This window comes from Panthera leo, chromosome D4 (assembly GCF_018350215.1).
Source record: "Panthera leo isolate Ple1 chromosome D4, P.leo_Ple1_pat1.1, whole genome shotgun sequence".
NCBI classification, from domain to species: Eukaryota; Metazoa; Chordata; class Mammalia; order Carnivora; family Felidae; genus Panthera; species Panthera leo.
Genome location: NC_056691.1, coordinates 15045092 through 15065158, shown reverse-complemented (window position 1 = coordinate 15065158; position 20067 = coordinate 15045092). Strand labels below are relative to the sequence as shown.

Below are 20067 nucleotides of genomic sequence, written 5' to 3'. Positions count from 1 at the left end.
TTGGCAAGGCTCTTGATTTACTCGAGGTTCAGGGACTTCTAAATAGGCCAAATTTTTAACCGAATACAGGCTTGCTCCGCTGTGGAGCCATTACCGTGAAATGCCCATTGATTGAAACATCAAAACACACTTCATGGTGTCATTAGATTTCCAACGTGAGGAGCCTGCTGCACATTTGGGGAGGATCTGAGATGCGCTTCCTCAAAGTGTGGTGGCAGGTGTCCACTTCCAGTCACCTGAGCCACAGTTAGATTGCTTCTTCTTGAACTACAGAGGCGGTTGAGTGGCTCAGCTCACACTAAGCAAACCTGTAGAGCAGGTGAGATGTCATGGGAACCGATCTGCATAGCCTTGTACGAATCAAGACCATGAGAGCATTCTTCCATAGCAAGCATGTTCAGTCACGCCAAGCCATGCTCTCTCCTTACGATTATCCGCCAGATAATTGGAATCGCCATCTCCCAAGGCTACCTGAGTGACCCTCTTTCTACTCAGAACATTGGCATATTCTGATGCTCTTTCTTTTATCATGGTGTTCATCTTTCTCTCCTCGAATTCACTGTGTTTTTCACTCCCAGCTTTGAAGCGTGTTTCTGTATCACTGCATATACACTTCCCCAGCTTCCTTCTAACTTCTGTGGCAAGAAGTTAAAATTACTATGTTTTGTGAAGTGAGACAGTAATCACTTGCCAGAGGCTTCCTCTGGAGATCAAGTGAGTCACCCTTGAACCTTGGAAAGTCCAACTGGCTACCTTTAACATCATTTATCCGCAGCCAGGGACTTGAAAGCCCATTACTGAAGAAGACAGGAGAAGTGGGGAACAAGGGTGGAAGAGGAGGAGGAGGAAATCCCCTGGATGCCAATTCCCAGAAGAAGATTGAAGAGAAGCCATTTAGAAAATTGCCTTAAACAAAGATCGTGCCTGGCTCAAAACAGAGGTCAACAAAGATCTGGAATAATGATTGCTTTCAAAATTTGCAGCAAGTCTACGTCCCAATACTGTGTAAGAATTAGCAGGAAAAAAAATAGGAAAAAATAAAAATAGGAAAAAAATAGCCAAAAAATCTCAGAGGAGCTCATGAGTTTCCAAGAGGGTCAGCATGGAATGAGAGAGATGTAGGTAAAAACTGAAGGACTTCCCTGCACCACCCCTGCCTGTTGTCTGAATTTTTTCAGCTCAAGAAAAAAGAAATCTGACCCAAAAGAAAATCTGGGACTAAAGAACTAGTAGAAACCTAGGGGAGCCTGGGTGGCTCTGTCAGTTCAGCATCCAACTGTGGCTCAGGTCATGATCTCATGGTTCATGAGTTCAAGCCCTGCATCAGGCTCTATGTTGACACTCGGAACCTGGAGCTTGCTTCGGATTCTGTGTCTCCCTCTCTGCTCTTCCCCCGCTCGCGCTGTGTCTGTCTCTCTCAAAAATAAATAAACATTAAAAAAAATTGTTTGAATAATAATAAAAAAAAAAGAACCAGTAGAAACCTCAAATTGAGGAAGCAAATGGGCTAATCTCTGCCCAAGATAAGAAACCACATAGAGAGGGACTGATCAACTGCCCAAGACTCAGAAATAAGGCCAGGAAAATAATCACTGGCAGGATCTCTGCACCTCGTTCAATGATATCTTTTTGTTTCATACCCATCTAGTTCAGGGCTCTGCTTCCTCTCAACTATTTGATTTTTAAGTTTATTCACTTATTTTGGGAGAGAGAGCATGAGCAGGGAAGGGGCAGAGAGAGAGGGAGACAGAGAATCCAAGCAGGCTCTGTGCTGTCAGCACAGAGCCCAACGTGGGGCTCGGTATCAGGAATTGTGAGATCACGACCTGAGCCAAAATCAAGAGTTGGATGCTTAGCTGACTGCGTCCCCCGGGCACTCCCAGTCAATGACTTTTGCTGAGCATTTAGTATTTGCCAAACACATTTCCTCATCTCACAGAATGCTCGAAAGAACCCTCTGGCGTTGTTATGGTTAGGGCCAATGGTTTTCCTCCACTCTTGGTGTTGCCTTCCATGTGGGGAAGATCCGGAAATGTAACACTCCCAGATCCCCCTTACGTCCTTCTCCTCCCCGGGAGAGGAGAAACCAGTCTGATAACGAAGCATAGATGAAGAAATGGGGATGATGCAGGCCACCTCTCTTCCCCATCCAGAGACAGCACACGTGGTGCTCTACCCCGGGAGGGGGCGTCCTGTTGTGCTCTGGATCTGCTGGGCAAAAAGTTCTGGCTATGAAGTGCACTTGCCCATAAAGAGATGTCACCATCTTGAAAATCAGCCTTAGCAATAATAAAGCTGACATGCTGACCTCCACCCATCTAAGGCTTTGTCTTATTTCTGGTTATCTCACAACCTGGTTAAAGAAGGTAGGAGGTGTTATTTACCATGACTCTCCCACCCAGCAAAGACTCAATAGCCCTGTTACTACTTTGGGGACGAAGAAACTGAGCTTTATTTTCTTTAATGTTTATTTATTTTTGAGAGACAGAGTGTGAGTGGGGGAGGGGCAGAGAGAAGCGGGGAGGGACGGAGGATCTGAAGCGGGCTCCGCACTGGTAGCAGCGAGCCTGATGTGGGTCTCGAAATCAGAAACCATGAGACCCTGACTTGAGCCAAAGTTGGACACTCAACTGACTGAGCCACCCAGGTGCCCCAAGAAACTGAGCTACAAAGAGGTGAAGTAGCTTGTGCGCACTTACATAACCAGTAAGTGACCGTCTGAACTTGAACTGGGTCTGATTCAAATCCATATACTTAATGACTGCTGTGCTGTACCGCTTCCCCCACACTTCACTTTCCACCCCTTGTGTCACGCTAGGGCCGTATCTTTCCAGCAATGCAAAGAAACAAGAAACCCTACCAACTTAGCCAGGCCTTTTGACCTATACACCCTTGGATGGATCCATGTTGGTGCCAGGACCTCTGGAGAAGGACCTGAACACCCCTTCTGAAGATTTCAAATGGCCTCATCTTCATGTCCTTAACCATCACAACCTGACATCTTTTTCTAGTTCATAATGACAGTACTGGGATTAAAAAACACCTCCAAAACAACAGGAAAGGAGAAAGTGGATATATAACAAACATCTGGTGAGCCTGTTAGCTTAGCACAATAGCTACTGGGGCAGCTGGCTCCTCTGGTGTATATACCATTCAATGGCTGGCACTTCATAAATATTAGATGGCAAGCAAAAGGCATAAGGTTTGTAGTTTTTTTTTTTTTTTCTTCTTTGGAATCCTGATAATTTCACAAAGGTTTCTTCCATTTGCCTATCACTACCTAAGCAGCCAAGCATGTAAATGAAAGAGGCACTATTGAAGAACACAATTTTAAAAAGCTTTTTCCAAGTCATCTTAGTGGCATACTGAAGGGTGACTTTAAACAACCCTCCCCTTCCACCCCGTGGGCCCCCCACACTCCACACATCTTTCCTTTTCCCTTCAAACTCCAACGGCAGACATCTGGAAGTGACTAAAATAGCAATGACTCCTAGCCTAGCCAAAGTTCTATTCAGTTTCCATGTCAGCGCGCATGGCTTTCCCTGTGGGAGCACTCTCCCACCCCAAAATCTGTGACAGAGAAGCCACAGTCAGAGCCAAGTTTCAAATGAGCACGAACCATTCCCATCCAACTCTGGGTTCTATGCTTGCACATCGTCTATTAAGCTTCTAATTTCTGTTTGAATGCTGCAGCTGGTCTAGGAATCAACTCATGTATTTGTTTATCTAACTAACTCTGAGAATTTACTATTTCCCCAATACTATACATTGATGGAGCAAGCTATCCCTAAAGGGGATGGCGGATGCCCCCAACAACATTCTGCATGCAAAATATCCACTTCGTAAGGATCTGTCACCTGAAATTACATTAGAGCTCCACCCCTTTGGCGTTTCTCATGACTACAAATAAACACCCACTGGGAAACATGACATTCCATCCCTGGGATGGGAAATGGATTTCATTGGCCTTAGCAACTCTTTATAGTTGGTAGTAACCGTCAGACCACTATTTTGTAAAAAAAAACAAACAAAAAAACAAACAAACAAAAAAAACCAGAAAGAAGAAAAAAGAAAAGAAAAGAAAAAGAAAAAAAATTCTTAAAGTCAAAACTAGTGGAAGGGAAGATATGATTTCTGACCATGCCTGCTAAAGACATGTGAAGGGAGAGTGGCACCAGGTGTGTGTGTGGGGGGGGGGGGGTGGTATTTCTACCATTCCCTGTATTGTTACCATTTATACTTTCGTGTTAAAGCAAGTTGCAAGTATGGGGGTGCCTGTGTGGCTCAGTTGGTTGAGCATCCGACTCTTGGTTTCAGCTCAGGTCATGATCTCATGGTTCCGTGGGTTCGAGCCCCACGTTGGGCTCCATGCTGAGAGTGCCAAGCCGGCTTGGGATTCCCTCTCTCTCTCTCTCTCTCCCCCTGTGCCTCCCATGCTCGTGCTCTCTCTCAAAAATAAATAAATAAATAAATAAACTTTTCAAAAAAGTTGCAAGCATGGCATCACTTGATTATCTGATAAAGTGGACAGAAGCAAGGAGAATGCTAACAACACCCAAAACAAAACACTAATTTCACAAGGATGGCGGCCAGCCCGGCACCTAGGTGAGATCCGGCCCATGACCTCGCTCTTTCTCTCTACCCAGACTCACCAAGCTTCTGCCTCATGCTCTGCTTGCCACTGAGTTTCCTTTCTTTTTGCTACATCCCTGATGTAGAGAGACGAAATTGACACTCCAGCGCTCTTAGCTAGGGTGCATGTAGATTACAAAGAGGAAATTGGGCTGAGCCTTAGCAGAACTTCTAGTTTTCAGTATTTGGAATTAACTACTTGTCCCAGGACTGTAGTCCATGAACTCGGGTCCTCAAAAGGCCAGGAAGCAGACAGTTGATTTTAGTGCCCGTTCATGTATCAGTGCCCTTGTGCCTCTGCCTCCTTCCCAGACAGCTGACTTTACCGGTACCCCGAGTCCCTTTCTGGCTTATGAATACCATGCTGTCCCTGTCCGGGCTCCCTCTTCTTCTTTTATTGTCCCTTTAAGAAATGGGCATTTTCCTGAGTTAAGTACCCTGAATAGGCATTTAAGGAAAGACACGCTTATTAAACATCTACCACGTGCCGGGCATTGTGCTAGCACTTTACACACATGACCTCATTTATTTTTTCACACCAGCCTGCTAGTTAGACATTAATCCCACTTTCTGACATATGACAATTAAGAGGCTCAGAGAGGTTGTCTAATGTCTCTCAGGTAGTAAGTAGCAGGATTCAAACTCAAATCTGTCAAAATCCCATGATGGAGTTCTTTTCATGATTCTACACTGCATTAAAAAAATTTTTTTTAATGTTTATTTTTGAGGGAGAAACAGAGACAACGTGAGCAGAGAGAGAAGATAGAGAGAGGGAGACACAGAATTCAAAGTAGGGTCCCGGCTCTGAGCTGTCTGCACATAGCCTGACACGGGGCTCAAACCCATGAACTGCAAGATCATAACCTGACCCGGTTAAGCCGGACTCTTAACCGACTGAGCCACCCAGGTGCCCCTGCATTTTAAGCTTTGCTGGCTTCCACAAAGAGCATTCCCATTTGTCTTTTCTGTGTCATTGTCCACAACTGACACTAACATTGGGAATTCTAGACATTGTGCCCAGTGCCCGATACACATCTTATTTCACTTGGATATCCCACAGACACCTTGGACTCAAAAGTTCCCCCAAACTGGCGTCTTCCTCCTATCCCAGGTAATGACACCACCGGTGCATCTGTTACCTCAGTCGGAAACTTGGATGTTTCCATTATCTTCCCACTTTACCCATAAGTCACATGCAGTGACTAGCAAAGTCCTGTAGTTTCAGCTTCATGACCCTATGTGATACGGATGCCGTCTCCGTACGTCACTGCCATTCACAGGCCTCTCCGCCTCCATCTTACTCCAAGTCCAACCCAGTCCATCCTACATTCACAAGGAATCTTTTTTTTTATTAAAAAAATTTTTTTATGTTTTTATTTATTTTTGAGACAGAGAAAGACAGAGCACGAGCAGGGGAGGGGCAGAGAGAGAGGGAAACACAGAATCGGAAGCAGGCTCCAGGCTCCGAGCCGTCAGCACAGAGCCCGACGCGGGGCTCGAACTCACACACCGCGAGATCATGACCTGAGCCAAAGTCAGACGCTCAACCGACTGAGCCACCCAGGCGCCCCTCACAAGGAATCTTCTAAAAGGTACCTGACCACATTTCCATCCTATTTGAAAATTCTTCGTGTTCTCCACCACCTACAGAATCAAGTCTGACTCCTTCACCTAATGACACCGTCCTCCTTGATTAGATCCCTTTTTTGTATGACGCGCTTGTCTTTAAGTATGCTACTCTTACTCCCTGAATACCAGCTTTGCTGAATCACTCCTTGGTATTGAGTGCATAGCACTATTTACTGCCTCCATGCCATTGTGCACGTGGGTTCCTCTCTTGGAATGCTGTTCCCACTTATCCTCCCCATTTCAGAGCCTAGTTCATTCTTATTATTTCTTTAAAACCTGTTTAAACTACCTCTGTAAAGCTTTTACTGACCTCTAGACCAGAGCAACTTGTTATGGGGACAACGGTCATTTCCTCCAGGTGCACAGAGCTTTGCTAGATGAAATACTTGCCAGGGCCCCCACCCCCTCTACTCACTTTGTCCCAGGGGAGGTGTTGTCACTTCCCCAATCGATACTTTTGGAATGAATGAGCTGTACTTGCCTAGCCCAAATATAACTTTATTCCAGTAGGAAATAAGCTTTCCCGGGGTAAGATGGATTTGGAGTCCCATATTAGCAAGACCATTTGGCTAAGAGTCCCAGATTAGCCCTCCAACTTGGTCCCTATTAGTGATGAATGTGAAATTTTGGTGCCCATCTGCCTCCCCTCTCAGACAAATCATTCAGAACTCAGAGGAAAAATAGAGTTATTGCTTTCTGGGGCTTCGCAAGTCTCCAGTAAACTGAACTCCAGTGAAATGTAACACAGAATCCTCCCTCCATTATGCCTCCATGTGCCTAGGACATGTGTCTGTTGGCTCGAGGTTGTCTCAGTGTATGACAATTGTTTGCACATCCAATTAAACCAAAAGATCCCCGTGGGCAGGGAAAATATATTAGTTGTCTATGTATTTCCAGCATCTCACATTCAACTTATGTTTGTGGAATGACCGATTGAATAGAAAAATTGCTTCCGGTGGTCATTAACAGTCCTCAGTGAGATGAAGCTGTTTCAAATTATCATCTAAACTACCTTTTTCTGTTTTTCTTCTCTCTACTACCCATTTTAATAAAATAGGGTCAATCATTCAAGACAGTAGCATGATGGTAACAATGAATCAAAACACCAAGAAAGTGTCTGAGAGACACTCACATTGGCAAGACTCCTTAATTTTCTCTACTAATTGTCTAAAACTCTTGTAAAATAAGAAATTCTCAGTGCTATAAAATGAGCTTCTACATATATTTTCATCCCAAATGAGAAAAATGGTCTTTTGTTTCACAAGATGGAGATTAAAAGCATTATATTATGGGGTTTTGTTGTTCAGTTGACTTCCAGTCTTCTAAATCTGCCTACTAATTCTTTCAAGTAATGAAAAATGAAGCATCATAAATTCACATATGAAGAGAGACATGTCTGATTATATAGACACAGCCTATAGTGGGAATTACCTTACTATTATCTATTTTTTAAGCTTATTTATTTATTTTGGGGGGAGGGGAAGGGCAGAAAGAGAGAGAGAGAGAGAGAGAGAGAGAATCCCAAGCAGGGTGCGTGCTGTCAGCACAGAGCCCGATGCAGGGCCTGAACTCACAAACCATGAGATCATAACTTGAGCCAAAATCAGGAGTCTGATGCTTAACTGACTGAGCCACCCAGACACCTCACTATTATCTATTTTAAAAGAAGTTTTGAACAAATGAAAATACAAAAATAAAAGTAGAGAAAATAAGAAACTACTTGAAAAAAAATGAAGTTTAGAAAATTTCAATCCTATATGAGCAGCATATATTTTATTTCAAACATTTAAGATCAATGGATATAGGGGCGCTTGAATGGCTCAGCCCAGCTCTTGATTTCGGCTCAGGTCATGATCTCATGGTTTGTGAATTCAGGCCCACATTGGGCTCTCTGCTGACAGTGCAGAGCCTGCTTGGGATTCTCTCTCTTTCTCTCTCTCTCTCTTTGCCCCTCCAAACTCTCTCTCTCTCTTTCTCAAAACTAAATAAATAAACTTAAAAACTGAACAAAACAAAATCAATGAATGTAATTAATTTCAAGTACAATTCATAAGCAAATAATATTTATTGGAGATACATGATGCTGGAACATAGGATGGAGTTTTTACTGAATTGTTTTCAAATGTGACTTTAAGTAATCTATTTTCACAGCAGACGTATCAGACTCAAAATGTGATGCCATTCGGTTGTGTTATGGAATATAATGGATTGTGAAGTTCTAATCTGGCTCAATGGCTCAGCCTTCAATCTATTAGGTTGACAGCCAATATTCAGAGGTCAACAGATTCCTACCAGGCAAACTGAGCTCTTGCAAACAATCTTAGTCTCTCACTTACTGATATTTATCGACACATGATATGCTCACATATCGTTAGACTCTTTTTGGTCTCCTCACATTCAATTTCCTCCACTCTGATCTGTTCACCTTTTTAAGTTTCAAGTTTGATAGTGCCACTACTCATCCACCACTCCCTAAAACTACTTTCAACTGCTCTGAGAAAAACACAGTATCATGACCTAGATTCTAAAGAGTTCCACACATCTTGATACCCCTTCTGTCTCTGTAAGGCCAACCCCCCCACCCCGACGCCCTTTCACAGTCTAGTTTCACTAACCTCCAGTCAGTCTCTTGAGTGAGGCAATCTTCTCCCGCCATAGGTCCTTTGACTTGCTGTCCTCATTTTCTAGAATGCCTCTCTGCTCTCTCAAACTGGGAGCTCGTACTGACTCTTCAGAGCCCAATTCAAGGGTTTCTTTCTCAGAAAAATTCTGCCATCCTCTACTTCCCTCTCTTAGGCTGTGAACTAGGTCAGGATCCCTGCTGCATGTTCGCTCAATACTGTTTACCTTTCTTACTTGGCACAGTTGCAATTACATTTATTTTTGTGATTACCTCACTACTCGACTAGACTTTAAGTTTCCAAGGCCAGAGACCTTGTTGGGTTTTGCTCACCTTTGCTTAGCACCTGGCACATTATCTGGCATATACTAAATAAATGTTCACTAAATTAATGAAAATAAGACTTGTTCTGGGACCACATCCAAAGAACAGATGCTGTTTTCATGTTGTAAGTATGACATCAGGATCATAGGCATCCCAAATTTTTGCAAAAAGAAAGGTCGGCTTTGGTTTGGCCAGGTGCAACTTGAGATGTTGAAAACTGGAAGTTGTTGTTGAATTAAAGAAAACACTGATAGAAGTGAAGACCCGAAGGAATCAGTTTTCCAAGTCTACACAACAAAAGGATCCCAAGAAAGCCAAAAGCAGACCCTGGGATCTCTTCTACCGCAAGCTATAAATGTGTATCAAGAAGTCCAGGAGTAGCAGATTAAGAGGCCTATGAAGCAAGAGAAACTATGAGTGAGAGCAGAATTTGACATGGCTTTTCTGTTAATGGAATCTAATGAGCCTATTGAGAGGGACCTGGGCTGGACACTGAGGAAATGAAGCAAATATGGTGGCCAGGGATGGACAACCTTTGGATGCTGCCAACCCCGGCATCCCTTGGCTAAGCTGCACCCACCCTGTTCAGTGAAGTCTTCTAAGGAGTCTCACTATGGATACAGAGGAGAGGATCCTGACCCCTTCCATTCTTAGGATTTCCACTGCAGGGGAGAACTATCCCCTGTCTTGATGAGCATGGTAATCTACAAACCTAGTTTTGTCCCAAGAGGCTTAGCAGTCTGCCTCGGGGTCCTACTTTTGCCCTCGGTGAGGGCACTAGATGTTTATCATCTAGGGGTCTGGTCTTTGTTGAGCCAGCTCTGGGTGAGGCTGAGACAAGGGCTGAAGCAAAGAGATTATATTGGTGTATTTGAAGCTTGTTGCAACTAAGTAAGAGCAGCAGGAGAAACAACAACAACACTTCTGACCTAAAGTAGGGGAACCAAGTCACACGTTCAAGCCCACAGACCCCGACAGCAGCCATGCTGGTGTGCTACTCAGAGAGCCTTTGGGAGATGGCCTCCAGATGCCACCACTTTGAATCAACCAGAATGGAACATCGCGTGCTCGTCCTGAGACTACATCCTCCCAGGTGGCCCCCAGCCCATGACCGAGAATAGTAAGAAATAGTAGAGCCAGTGATAATGGGGTTCCTCCAATGGACAGACTTTGCTTGGAGATTCACCATTAGCCTCGTCAAGACTTTTTTCCCAGAGCTGTACTGCAATCTTGAGATTCTTCCTACTCAGTGTCCCCTCCCTCTCTCCCTTCTCAGGAGTCAGGCTGGCTTTGCCATCTGGACACTTTCCCCACCTACGCATGCTTCCTCTCTCCTTTCTTGTTTGTAGGTATTCCCACCCTGCCCCCAGGTATCTCCTGCATCTAATATTGTTTTTGTGTGTGTTTCTTGGGAAGCCAAAAATGACTTGCTCCGTCAAAAGGGCTCCCTAAAAAAACCCTTGCGCACTGTTCGTGGGAATGTAACTTGGTGCAGCCACTATGGAAACCAGTATGGAGGTTCCTCGAGAAATTAAAAATAGAAATGCCATATGATCCAGTAATCCACTGCTTGGGATTTATCTGAAGAAAATGAAAACGCTAACTTGAAAAGACAAAAGACACCTGCACCCCCATGTCACCGCAGCATTATTCACAATAGCCAAGACACGGAAACAACCTGTGTGTCTGTCAATGGAGGAATGGATAAAGAAGATGTGGTGTGTATATATACAGACGTATACATGCTGGCATATATTATTCAGCCATAAAAATGAGGAAATCTTGCCATCTGCAACAACATGGATAGACCTTGGGCATTATGCTAAGTGAAATACCTCAGATGGAAAAAGACAAAGAACATCGAATCTCACTTGTATGTGGAATCTTAAACAAAAAAACAAGCTCATAGACACAGAGAATAAACCAGTGGTTGCCCGCGGCAAGAGATGGGGATGGGAACGATGGGCGAAGGAAGTGACAATGTACAGATTTCCAGTTATAAAACAAACAAGTCGTGGGGGGTGCAACGTACAGCTCGCAGACCATAGTCTGTAGTACTGCATTTCATATTTGAAAGTTGCTAAGACAGTGAATCTTAAAGGTTCTCATCTCAAAAAATAAAAAATAATTCTGTAGCTATGTATGTTGCCAGATGTGAACCAGTCTTATTGTGCTGATCATTTCACAATGTCTCCAAATATTGAATCGTTATGCTGTACACCTGAAACCAATGTAATGTTGTATGTCAGTTGTACCTCAATAAAAAAGGGGGCACTCTCTGAAAATAAACACGTATTTGAACTACTAAAATATCCCTTAAAAAAAGATGAGTTATTCCATATGTATATCGCAAAAATATCTCTTGTAAATGTGGTCAGTACCATAAGACATGAAGGAACTTAAGAGAACTGAGGGGAGATGCTGTCACTCTGGAAGATTATTATTTTAAAAAAAAACCTGTTGATACTCATAAAATAAGGAGTGGACCTGCTGTTTGAGAACATTCAAAATGTCTGTGACAGTTTCCTTTGAGGACAGACTTCAAGGGTGAGATGTGGCACAGGTGGGCAGGGCAGAAGGAGTCGGCTTGGGGTGTGTTAGAAGTAAACTGACGATTTGACATTAAAGTCAGCCACGTTTTACTTTGAATTTCAGCACCTCCTCTAATTACCTGTGTCGTCTTTGGCAAACTGACCGACCTCTCCGAGTCCCAATTCCCTCAACTATAAAAAGATTATTGATCTTCATCCTGAAGGGTTGTTACGAAGATGAAACTTAATGTAGGTGCCTGCTTAACACATACAGGTGCTAAATGTCCTCTCTAGGGCCCCTTTTAGAGCCTCGCCCCACCAACAGCTACGACGACCAGCTGAAAAGGGGGACGCAAAGTTGACTCGCGTTTATCCACACGCAAGGTACAAGACGTTCACAAGCTGGAGAACTGAGTGCCTTTCCCTTTATCCACAACTCAAATGATCTCACCCTCTGACATCATTCTTGTGTCTCCGAGTATTTTGACAACAAAGACGTCCTCTTCTTCCTGACCTAAACTCATTCTTCCAATTCTGTTGCTTCAAATCATATCATTTCTGCTGATTCGAGCCATAACACGCATATTAGACAATCTCCCTATTTCTTACTATTTTAAGAAAATATATTTCCCTCTAGGTTGGTAAGACCCGCACTAGGTACTCAATACAAGGATCAAAAATATGGTGCTTTGTAAAGCACGGCTTTGAAAAGCTGTCAGACTGGCCGACTTTTGCAAATACCAAATGGCATTTGTCTCCTATTAAAGTGAATGTGGATGAGTTATGACATGTGTTTACAAATGACAGAGCACTGAGCTCCAGGGTGATACTTCGGTGGGGAGGGTCCGGAGGGAAGTTCCAAGGTTCCAACCTGAAACTCCACTGCCCCACCTCCACCCCACTTCCCATCCTATAAGCTCCTCTACCACAAGAGGTCATGCTTGCATCTCTGTCCCAGCATTCTATCAATCTTTTTCTGTTTCTCTTCACCTGCATCTGTATGGAATTGTTTAGCTAAGCGGTCACACTAAGCTTCTTAGATGCGACAAACCCATGGCTTAATCAGACCATTCGGGCATTTGTTAACTCTGCCTTAGTCCTGAAACACGTCTTTTTTCCTCCTTGCGTCTCTGGGCTCTTTGGAAGTGCAGAATTCTGAGTTTTCAGGGAATCTCAAGGATATTTCGTTGATGGTTTCCTCCATGATGCCATGATAGATGGAATACTGTGCTGTCCAGGAAGATCATCTTATAATACAGAGAGGGCACCTCTATTGTTCAGAGGACCAAGTAAAGAATTCGAGCAAGAGTAAATATTGAACCTACTATTCTACTTAAGAAGCTAATTTGGGAATTATGTATTTATTATGAAAAGTGAAAATGGGATCCAACTGTTTCAACTCCTCCCCAGTGAGATAGCTATGGCACTGAAAGGAGCCGATCTGTGTTCTAGAAACAGTAAGTGAGAATGCTGTTGGAAATCAGTGCAGGAAAATTAGTTTTTTGGAACCACTCAATAGCTATAAGACCCTGAGTAGGCTTCTATGACTCAAAGTTTCCCTAACTTTATAATGTGAAACATGGGACTGAAGAGGTCTAAAAGCACTTGTATCTCTAAAAATCCCTTATGTGGGGAGTGCCTGGGTGGCTCATTCGGTTAAGGGGGTCCAACTTCAGTTCAGGTCATGATCCCACGGTTCGTGAGTGTAAGCCCCACGTGGGCTCTCTGCTGTCATCATGGAGCCCACTTCAGATCCTCTCTCTCCCTCTCTCTCTGACCCTCCCCTGCCCTCTCTCTCTCTCTCTCTCTCTCTCTCTCTAAAACATAAATAAACATTAAACAAAGTAAGAAAATTTTTAAATCCCTTATATTATGATACATGCCAAATAACTGAGTGGTTACCATACGCAGAAAAATTAAGAAAAGCTGCAAATGAATAACGTCACTTTAATGGCTTTTCATATTTTTTATTGGCCGTTTATATTCTCTCTCTCTTTTTTAAATCTATTCTCTTATTGCTTTAGAACTGTTTTCAGGCAGGCCTAGATTATAAAGGAAAATGAATATCATAGGATACTCTGGTTTCTGTCTTCCTCTATCCGCTGCTAAATTGTATTTCACCAAACTGAAAATGAGACAGCTGTCAAGGGCAGTAAGAAAATCTTGGCGAGCCTATGTGTTGCCCAAACCCTCTACCCTGGCCTTTTCCTGTATTCACCTGTTAGAGCTTCTGGTTTGACCCTCAGAACCACCTTCCTCTTTGTCTTCCAATCAGCTGATCAATATCTTTCACGTCGCTAATGGACTTTTTCCCCCAACTTTTTTTGTTTCAGTTAGTTGACAAATTTAAAAGTGCTTCAACTTCATTGAATATTTGTTCACAAACAAAACACGCTTTTGTTCAGACTTTCAGTTCTTCTTTTCTCTGGTTTGATTAAAACATCAGAACATGCCAATGATATTATTAGTTTGGGCTCTTACTAACCAGACCGGAAGTTTATTATCTTGCTAATCAGAAGATGAGAATGGGAAGGAAAAGCAGATTCAGGAGAACACAATAAGAAATGATTTGAAATCTAGAGAGAGGGAGGAAGAGAGACGGAGGGTAACAGAAAGGAGAAATACACAAGAAGAAGTAAAACCTAACTCAGACACCATATCCTTCACAAATCCTAGACCTTCCCAAGCAAAACTAGCAATCACTTCCTTGGGGCCCCCCGTTGTCTTTTTCTTTTGTCCATTTTGCTACCTTAACACACAACATGTGGTATACTAGTTGACCAACTATCTTCTACTATCGTGAGTACCTTGAGCCCAAGAAACATGTCACATTTATCTTTGTAAAACCAGTGCATGTTTATATTCCAGAAATGAGCGCTGAATTGAAAATGAAAAGTCCAACTGACAAGGATGATCGGAGATTCCAAATGCCACAAAGTTGGGCCTGCCGATGCTTAGAAGCCTTACGCTTATTTCTGGTGCTTACTGGGAGACTGGGAACCTTTCTGAAAGTTTACATTTTCTGGTAATGCTCACGTAATTAATTTCTATGGTTCCAGGGCTCTACAGATCATCCCTCTTCTTGGGGTTGTCAGTCAAGAAGATTCACGAAGATTTTATTGGTTGAGTATCATATTAAGGGCTTCAAAGAAGGTGTAATAGATAGGATCCCCTCTTTAGGAAGCTCATAATTTAGGGAGTTTGAGGACAGAATTCAAAATATCTGTGAAATATACCTATCAGCACTATGAACATGAAGAGTGTTCATTGTTTTTCTTTCCTTCTTTGATTCCCCAGGTTACATAAAAGCTTGTCCTCATTTGCCACTGTCCAAAAATTCCTTGAATTATCAATTCCCCAATCTCCACCTTACTACTTTCTTATCTTCTACACTTCCAACCATCTCCAATCTGGTCACTATTTAGAAAAGAAATGTGTGAAATTTAATAGTTGCCACAGACTTGAATCAAACTCTTGACATGATTTTTTCAATGGGTAAAAATGAATCTCTGCCATAACAATAATCCTCACCCAGGGCAGCTGAAAAAGTGAAACTTACCCCCATACTATAGTGGAGTCATGCTCATACAGGTACCACAACCGTGGTAGTCATTTTAGTATTATTTATCAGTTAATATTTAGTACTGTTTAGTATTTAATATTTAGCTGTGTCTGGAATTGACTATTGAATAATACTAAATAGACTTGTTTAGGAAGCAAAGCTCTAATTCCCTAAGAATCCTATGAGATTTTTCAAAAAGCACATTTGCAAATTCTTCCTTTGTTCTTTTCCAAAGCCAGAGATAAAGATATTTGTTTCAAGTCTTTGAACTCTGAGCTCACCTTCATTCAGTCATCTATATTCCCATTTAATCATATTATCACATTATTAAGCCTATTCTTTTTTTTCTTTCTCTCCCTTCCTTCTTTCCTTTCATTCCTCCCACCCCCCTCCCTCCCTTTCCTCCTTTCTCTTTTTCCCCCTTCCTTCCTTCCATCCTTCCTTTTTCCCTTCCTTCCTTCCTTCCTTCCTTCCTTCCTTATTTTTTTTAACAAGGGGCAGGGACATATCTCTTAAGACCTTCATCTTAAGAGGAGGCCATGGGGTTTCAGAGAGTAAGGACAAATCCATCCTCCTACCAACACAGCTATGTAGAGACACTTACGTTGAAGTCGTACAACACACCGAAGTTTGCCGCAGATGCCTCTTCAGCTCTGGGAACTGTTTTCCTAGGTAAACTGCCATATGGCAAACCCCAGAGGTACTGTATAGAGAAGCAAAGAAAACAGTTAATAATTGGAAACAAAGTCTGAGCCACACATGTGATCACAAATGGTTTTGTTTAAAAGCACTTCTGAAACTTTTTCATGGAGACTCTGTGGGTCTCCACGTGGGGTCCCATTTTCCGAGAATTGACTACTAAATCCAGAGTTAAGAACAAAGGGAGTGCTAGGAACCCTTCCTTCTAAGTTCAGTGGACCACCAGCAGTCGGGCCAACCACAATGCCCAGAAGGCTTGCTGAGAAGCCCCATGACCCACCACCACCTCTAAACTGGTCTCCTTTAGGGGAGGTCTGGAGAGGAGAAAAGAGGCCTTTGGGGGAACTATAGTGTTCAAGCAAACCATACTACCCACATCTTCATGTGGGGCTGCTTCTTAGGGTTGGGGGTGGTGGGAGATTCTCTCCTTCATGTTAAGAAAGAGAAGACTCAAGGGAATCACTTATACAATTTGAGAGGGTCAAATGGGAGGAAAGATGGGTACCCTGATTATATTTGCTTTACCACTAATTCAGGTTTGCTCCCCTGATCTTATGCTGCCAGATTCAAAGAGGAATTTTTAGGGGCCGAGCCAGCCAGCAAGGGGACAAGAATAGGGTCCTGGCAGATTTCCTGGTGAGAACTGGTAAAAGCACCCCGCTAGGGCAGGCACAAGGCTTGCCAAGCAGATGCTGCTTCTTATGGGACATGAAAATTTCTTCCCTGGGGCTGGGGGTGGAGGATGAATGTGACTGGACGCCTGAGTGTGCAGCTTTATGGAAGTCAGCCCCTACTCCTACCCTCCACATAGGCTGCACAGCTTCCATGGAAGCTTCTTGGCTTCCTAGGACTGAACAGAGCAGAAGGTGGGTCCTACCCTGTCTCACTCCAAAGTTGAGGGGCACAGAGAACAAAGGAGATTAAGGTCTCAGGCTCGGCCCTTTGGGCGAAAGGGCATTTGAATCAAAGGAAGGCTGAATGAGTCTGTGGGCTGGAGGCTGCTGAAAAATGGAGCCTCATTGCCAGGAGGGGACCAGTCTTGGCCTCTGGCGGTTCTGTAAAGCTAGCACGTGAGGTTTCTATCCTCTTTTGTTCTTTTGCTGGAGCTGGTAACCAATGCCCAGAAAACAGGATGCCTCTCACAGCAACTAACACAAACCTGTAAGAAAGCATCCAAAGACAATATGCTTCTTAGTTCTAGGAATACATCCAATCAAACACATATTAACTCCCTCCACTATACACCAGGCATTCTGTAATTTCATATAGTTGGAACAAATCAGCCACAACCGTTCATTTCCACGGAGGCTGTGTGCTGTAGGGGAAAGAGTAAGTGCCGTTGATAAAACTCCACGTATGCCCCGAGTCTGACACTAAGGAGTGTCATAATAGCCAGTGATGGAGTTTCAAGTTTCCTTGGAGACATGAGCAGAAATAAAGCTGGGGTTAATCTGAAATAGATGAAATACATACATTCTGCTCTATCGCCTGAAAGTTTTCACTTGAGAAATGGACTCGCCAGACTTCTGATCTATGTCTACTGACTTCTAAGAGCCACATAGCCGTAGAATGCCCCGAATTATCTCAGGGATTATAAAAGTAGTGGATTGAGAGGCAAAATCTTGGGACAAAAAATAGAATCATGATCCCAGTCCTGGAACGACTTGAAAAAAACCCCTCACTCTCAAGATATTGGTTAAGCCCAATAAGCAACCCGTGACTCTGTTTCCACATTTTTAAAGGGGAAAGAAATGCTTCTGTAAGTCTACTTCTTACATTTGTTGTGAGGCTCAGTAAGTAAAAGAAATGAAAGTGTTTTGCACTATTAAAAGCAAAATTCTTCATGCACGTAAAGCACTATTGGGATTGTTATGCCCATGGGGAGGCTCAATGCAGAAGCTGGCACTGATTTAAAACCCAGTGCTCTAACCTAACAATCTGACGGTTGATTGGGGGTGGGAGGGAGGGCAGGGTGGGTGATGGGTATTGAGGAGGGTACCTGTTGGGATGAGCACTGGGTGTTGTATGGAAACCAATATGACAATAAATTTCATATTTAAAAAAACACATGGAAATAAAAAATCACTCAAAACGCTTAGTTTTGGCTGTCGGCAATACTGTTCTGAACAAGTTGGCTTTGAAATAATGACACCAAAAAGACCCTCTGTAGCCCGAATAAAGCCTAAACTGACTTCTGTGTGATAAGTAAGCACCCAAAGATCAGAGCCATCTAACCTCTTGTGACTAAAGACTCCAACCTCAGTCTTGTTTGTTGGCCTTAGTTGATTGACTCTTTTCCCCACATCAGCTCAGGGCTTTGCCTCCTTCTTCACTCTGGACCCACTATCTGCTTTACTCTCCTCTCTGACTTTGATCCTAAAAGACCCCACCCCACTGTGTATGTGTGCGTGCGTGTGTGTGCCTGGGTTATCTTACTTTACATGTGGAAAAAAACTGCTCATGTTGTGTTTCTTCAAATAGAAAAGACAGATGCATTAAGGAATATTTCTTTCCAAGCAAACTTGGCAAAATAAATAAATACAATTCACAAGGTGTCGAAGCTTTCCTTTTGAGCAATTAACATTTGAGCACAGGGACCACCTTGGGAATCTGATAGAAGCCATGAACCCTTCCATATAAAAATGTACATTTAAACAGACACACCACATTTTATATATGATTTCAGGAAGCTCATGTACCCTTTGGAGCAATGAGTAGGATCTTCAGCCCACGGGCACGAGTTTGAAGATTAACCTTGTTACCTGGGCTACGACTCTCAGAGTGGATACGGCCAGTTAATCATTCTATTTTTCAGAAGAGGAAAGAAATTTTCTAGGACAGGAGAAACTTGTTCCAGCTATTTTTTTGTAACCCGGAAGTCAGAATCTTACCTCTGGCAACATGATGAGGCTGAATGTCAAGATAAAGAGAACCATATTTACTCCATACATCCATCTCAAGAAGAGGAAGTATGAGGCCACCGATGAGCCAAACTGACCTACCAAAAAGAAAAGTTAAAAGATTGAGAGACAGGTCAGAATCAAAAGGAAACAAAAGCCACTGTCTTGGTGCTTTCCATAAGAGATCTGCTCCTGGCGACACTTGGGTTCTTTTCACGTGGACATCATATCGACAGTCTCTGGCGTCCTCCTGTTTCTATCCTGGAAGAGGGAAAGTTAATGGTGATGGAAGTGCTCTCTACTGTGTAGTTGCCGTTGTGTAGAATGACTGTGACCTACGCCTTTAGAGTCCATCCGAGGGAAAGCTGCCTTGTGCTTAGCAGCTAGAAGTGCTCCTTGAAGAGCCCATTTCATGCCTGGAGTTAGTACAGTTGCGTGAGCAAATACCTGTAAGGTAGTTGCTGCAGTACCTGGCCAGCAGTTTTCCGCCATTATCATGATCATTACTGCCCTTCTGCCTCCTTCCTGTCAGCCAACAAGGCTCTTCTCAAAAATGTTTACCACATCCTTTCTGGACAGCTGTCCTAACAGACCGCCCCGTGCTATTTGTCTGACTTAACTGGCATTTTTTAGGTACAGCACAGTAGCTGAAGGTTATTCACTCACTCCTCACATATTTAAAGTATCTTCTGGGGCGCCTGGGGTGGCTCAGTTGGTTAAGCATCCGACTCTTGGTTGCAGCTCAGGTCTTGATCTCACGGATCCTGAGATGGAACCCCACGTTGGGCTCTGTGCTCACAACATGGAGATGGCTCGGGACTTTCTCTCTCCCCCCTCTCTCTCTCTGCCCCTTCCCTGCTCGTGTGCTCTCTGTCTTTCTCAAAACAAATAAATAAACTTAAAAAAAATAAATAAAATAAAGCATCTTCTGCCAGGAATTACTTTAGATGTGAAGCACAATGTCACAGATACGGTTGCTGCCCTAATACAACTTACATTTTAGTGAGGTATGGAAACAACAAAAATGCAGGAATTTAAAAACTAAATAAATTAATTAAATATATGTATTTATCATAATATATTATATATTATATTATACATCATATCATGTGTGAATAGCATGTATATTATATATCATATATATTATATATGTATATTCGCTTTATACAT

General features: G+C 43.0%; 1 protein-coding gene across 1 annotated transcript in view; it reads right to left on the bottom strand.

Moving 5' to 3' along the window:
• The window catches only part of TMC1 (transmembrane channel like 1), a 104801-nt gene that overhangs the window by 43554 nt on the left and 41180 nt on the right, over nt 1-20067 (bottom strand). Inside the window, exons 7-8 of the mRNA XM_042912074.1 lie at nt 18889-18995; nt 15903-16001 (exon numbers count right to left, since the gene is read on the bottom strand). Coding sequence (XP_042768008.1) covers nt 15903-16001; nt 18889-18995 — 206 coding nt within the window. The remainder of the gene's footprint in view (nt 1-15902; nt 16002-18888; nt 18996-20067) is intronic.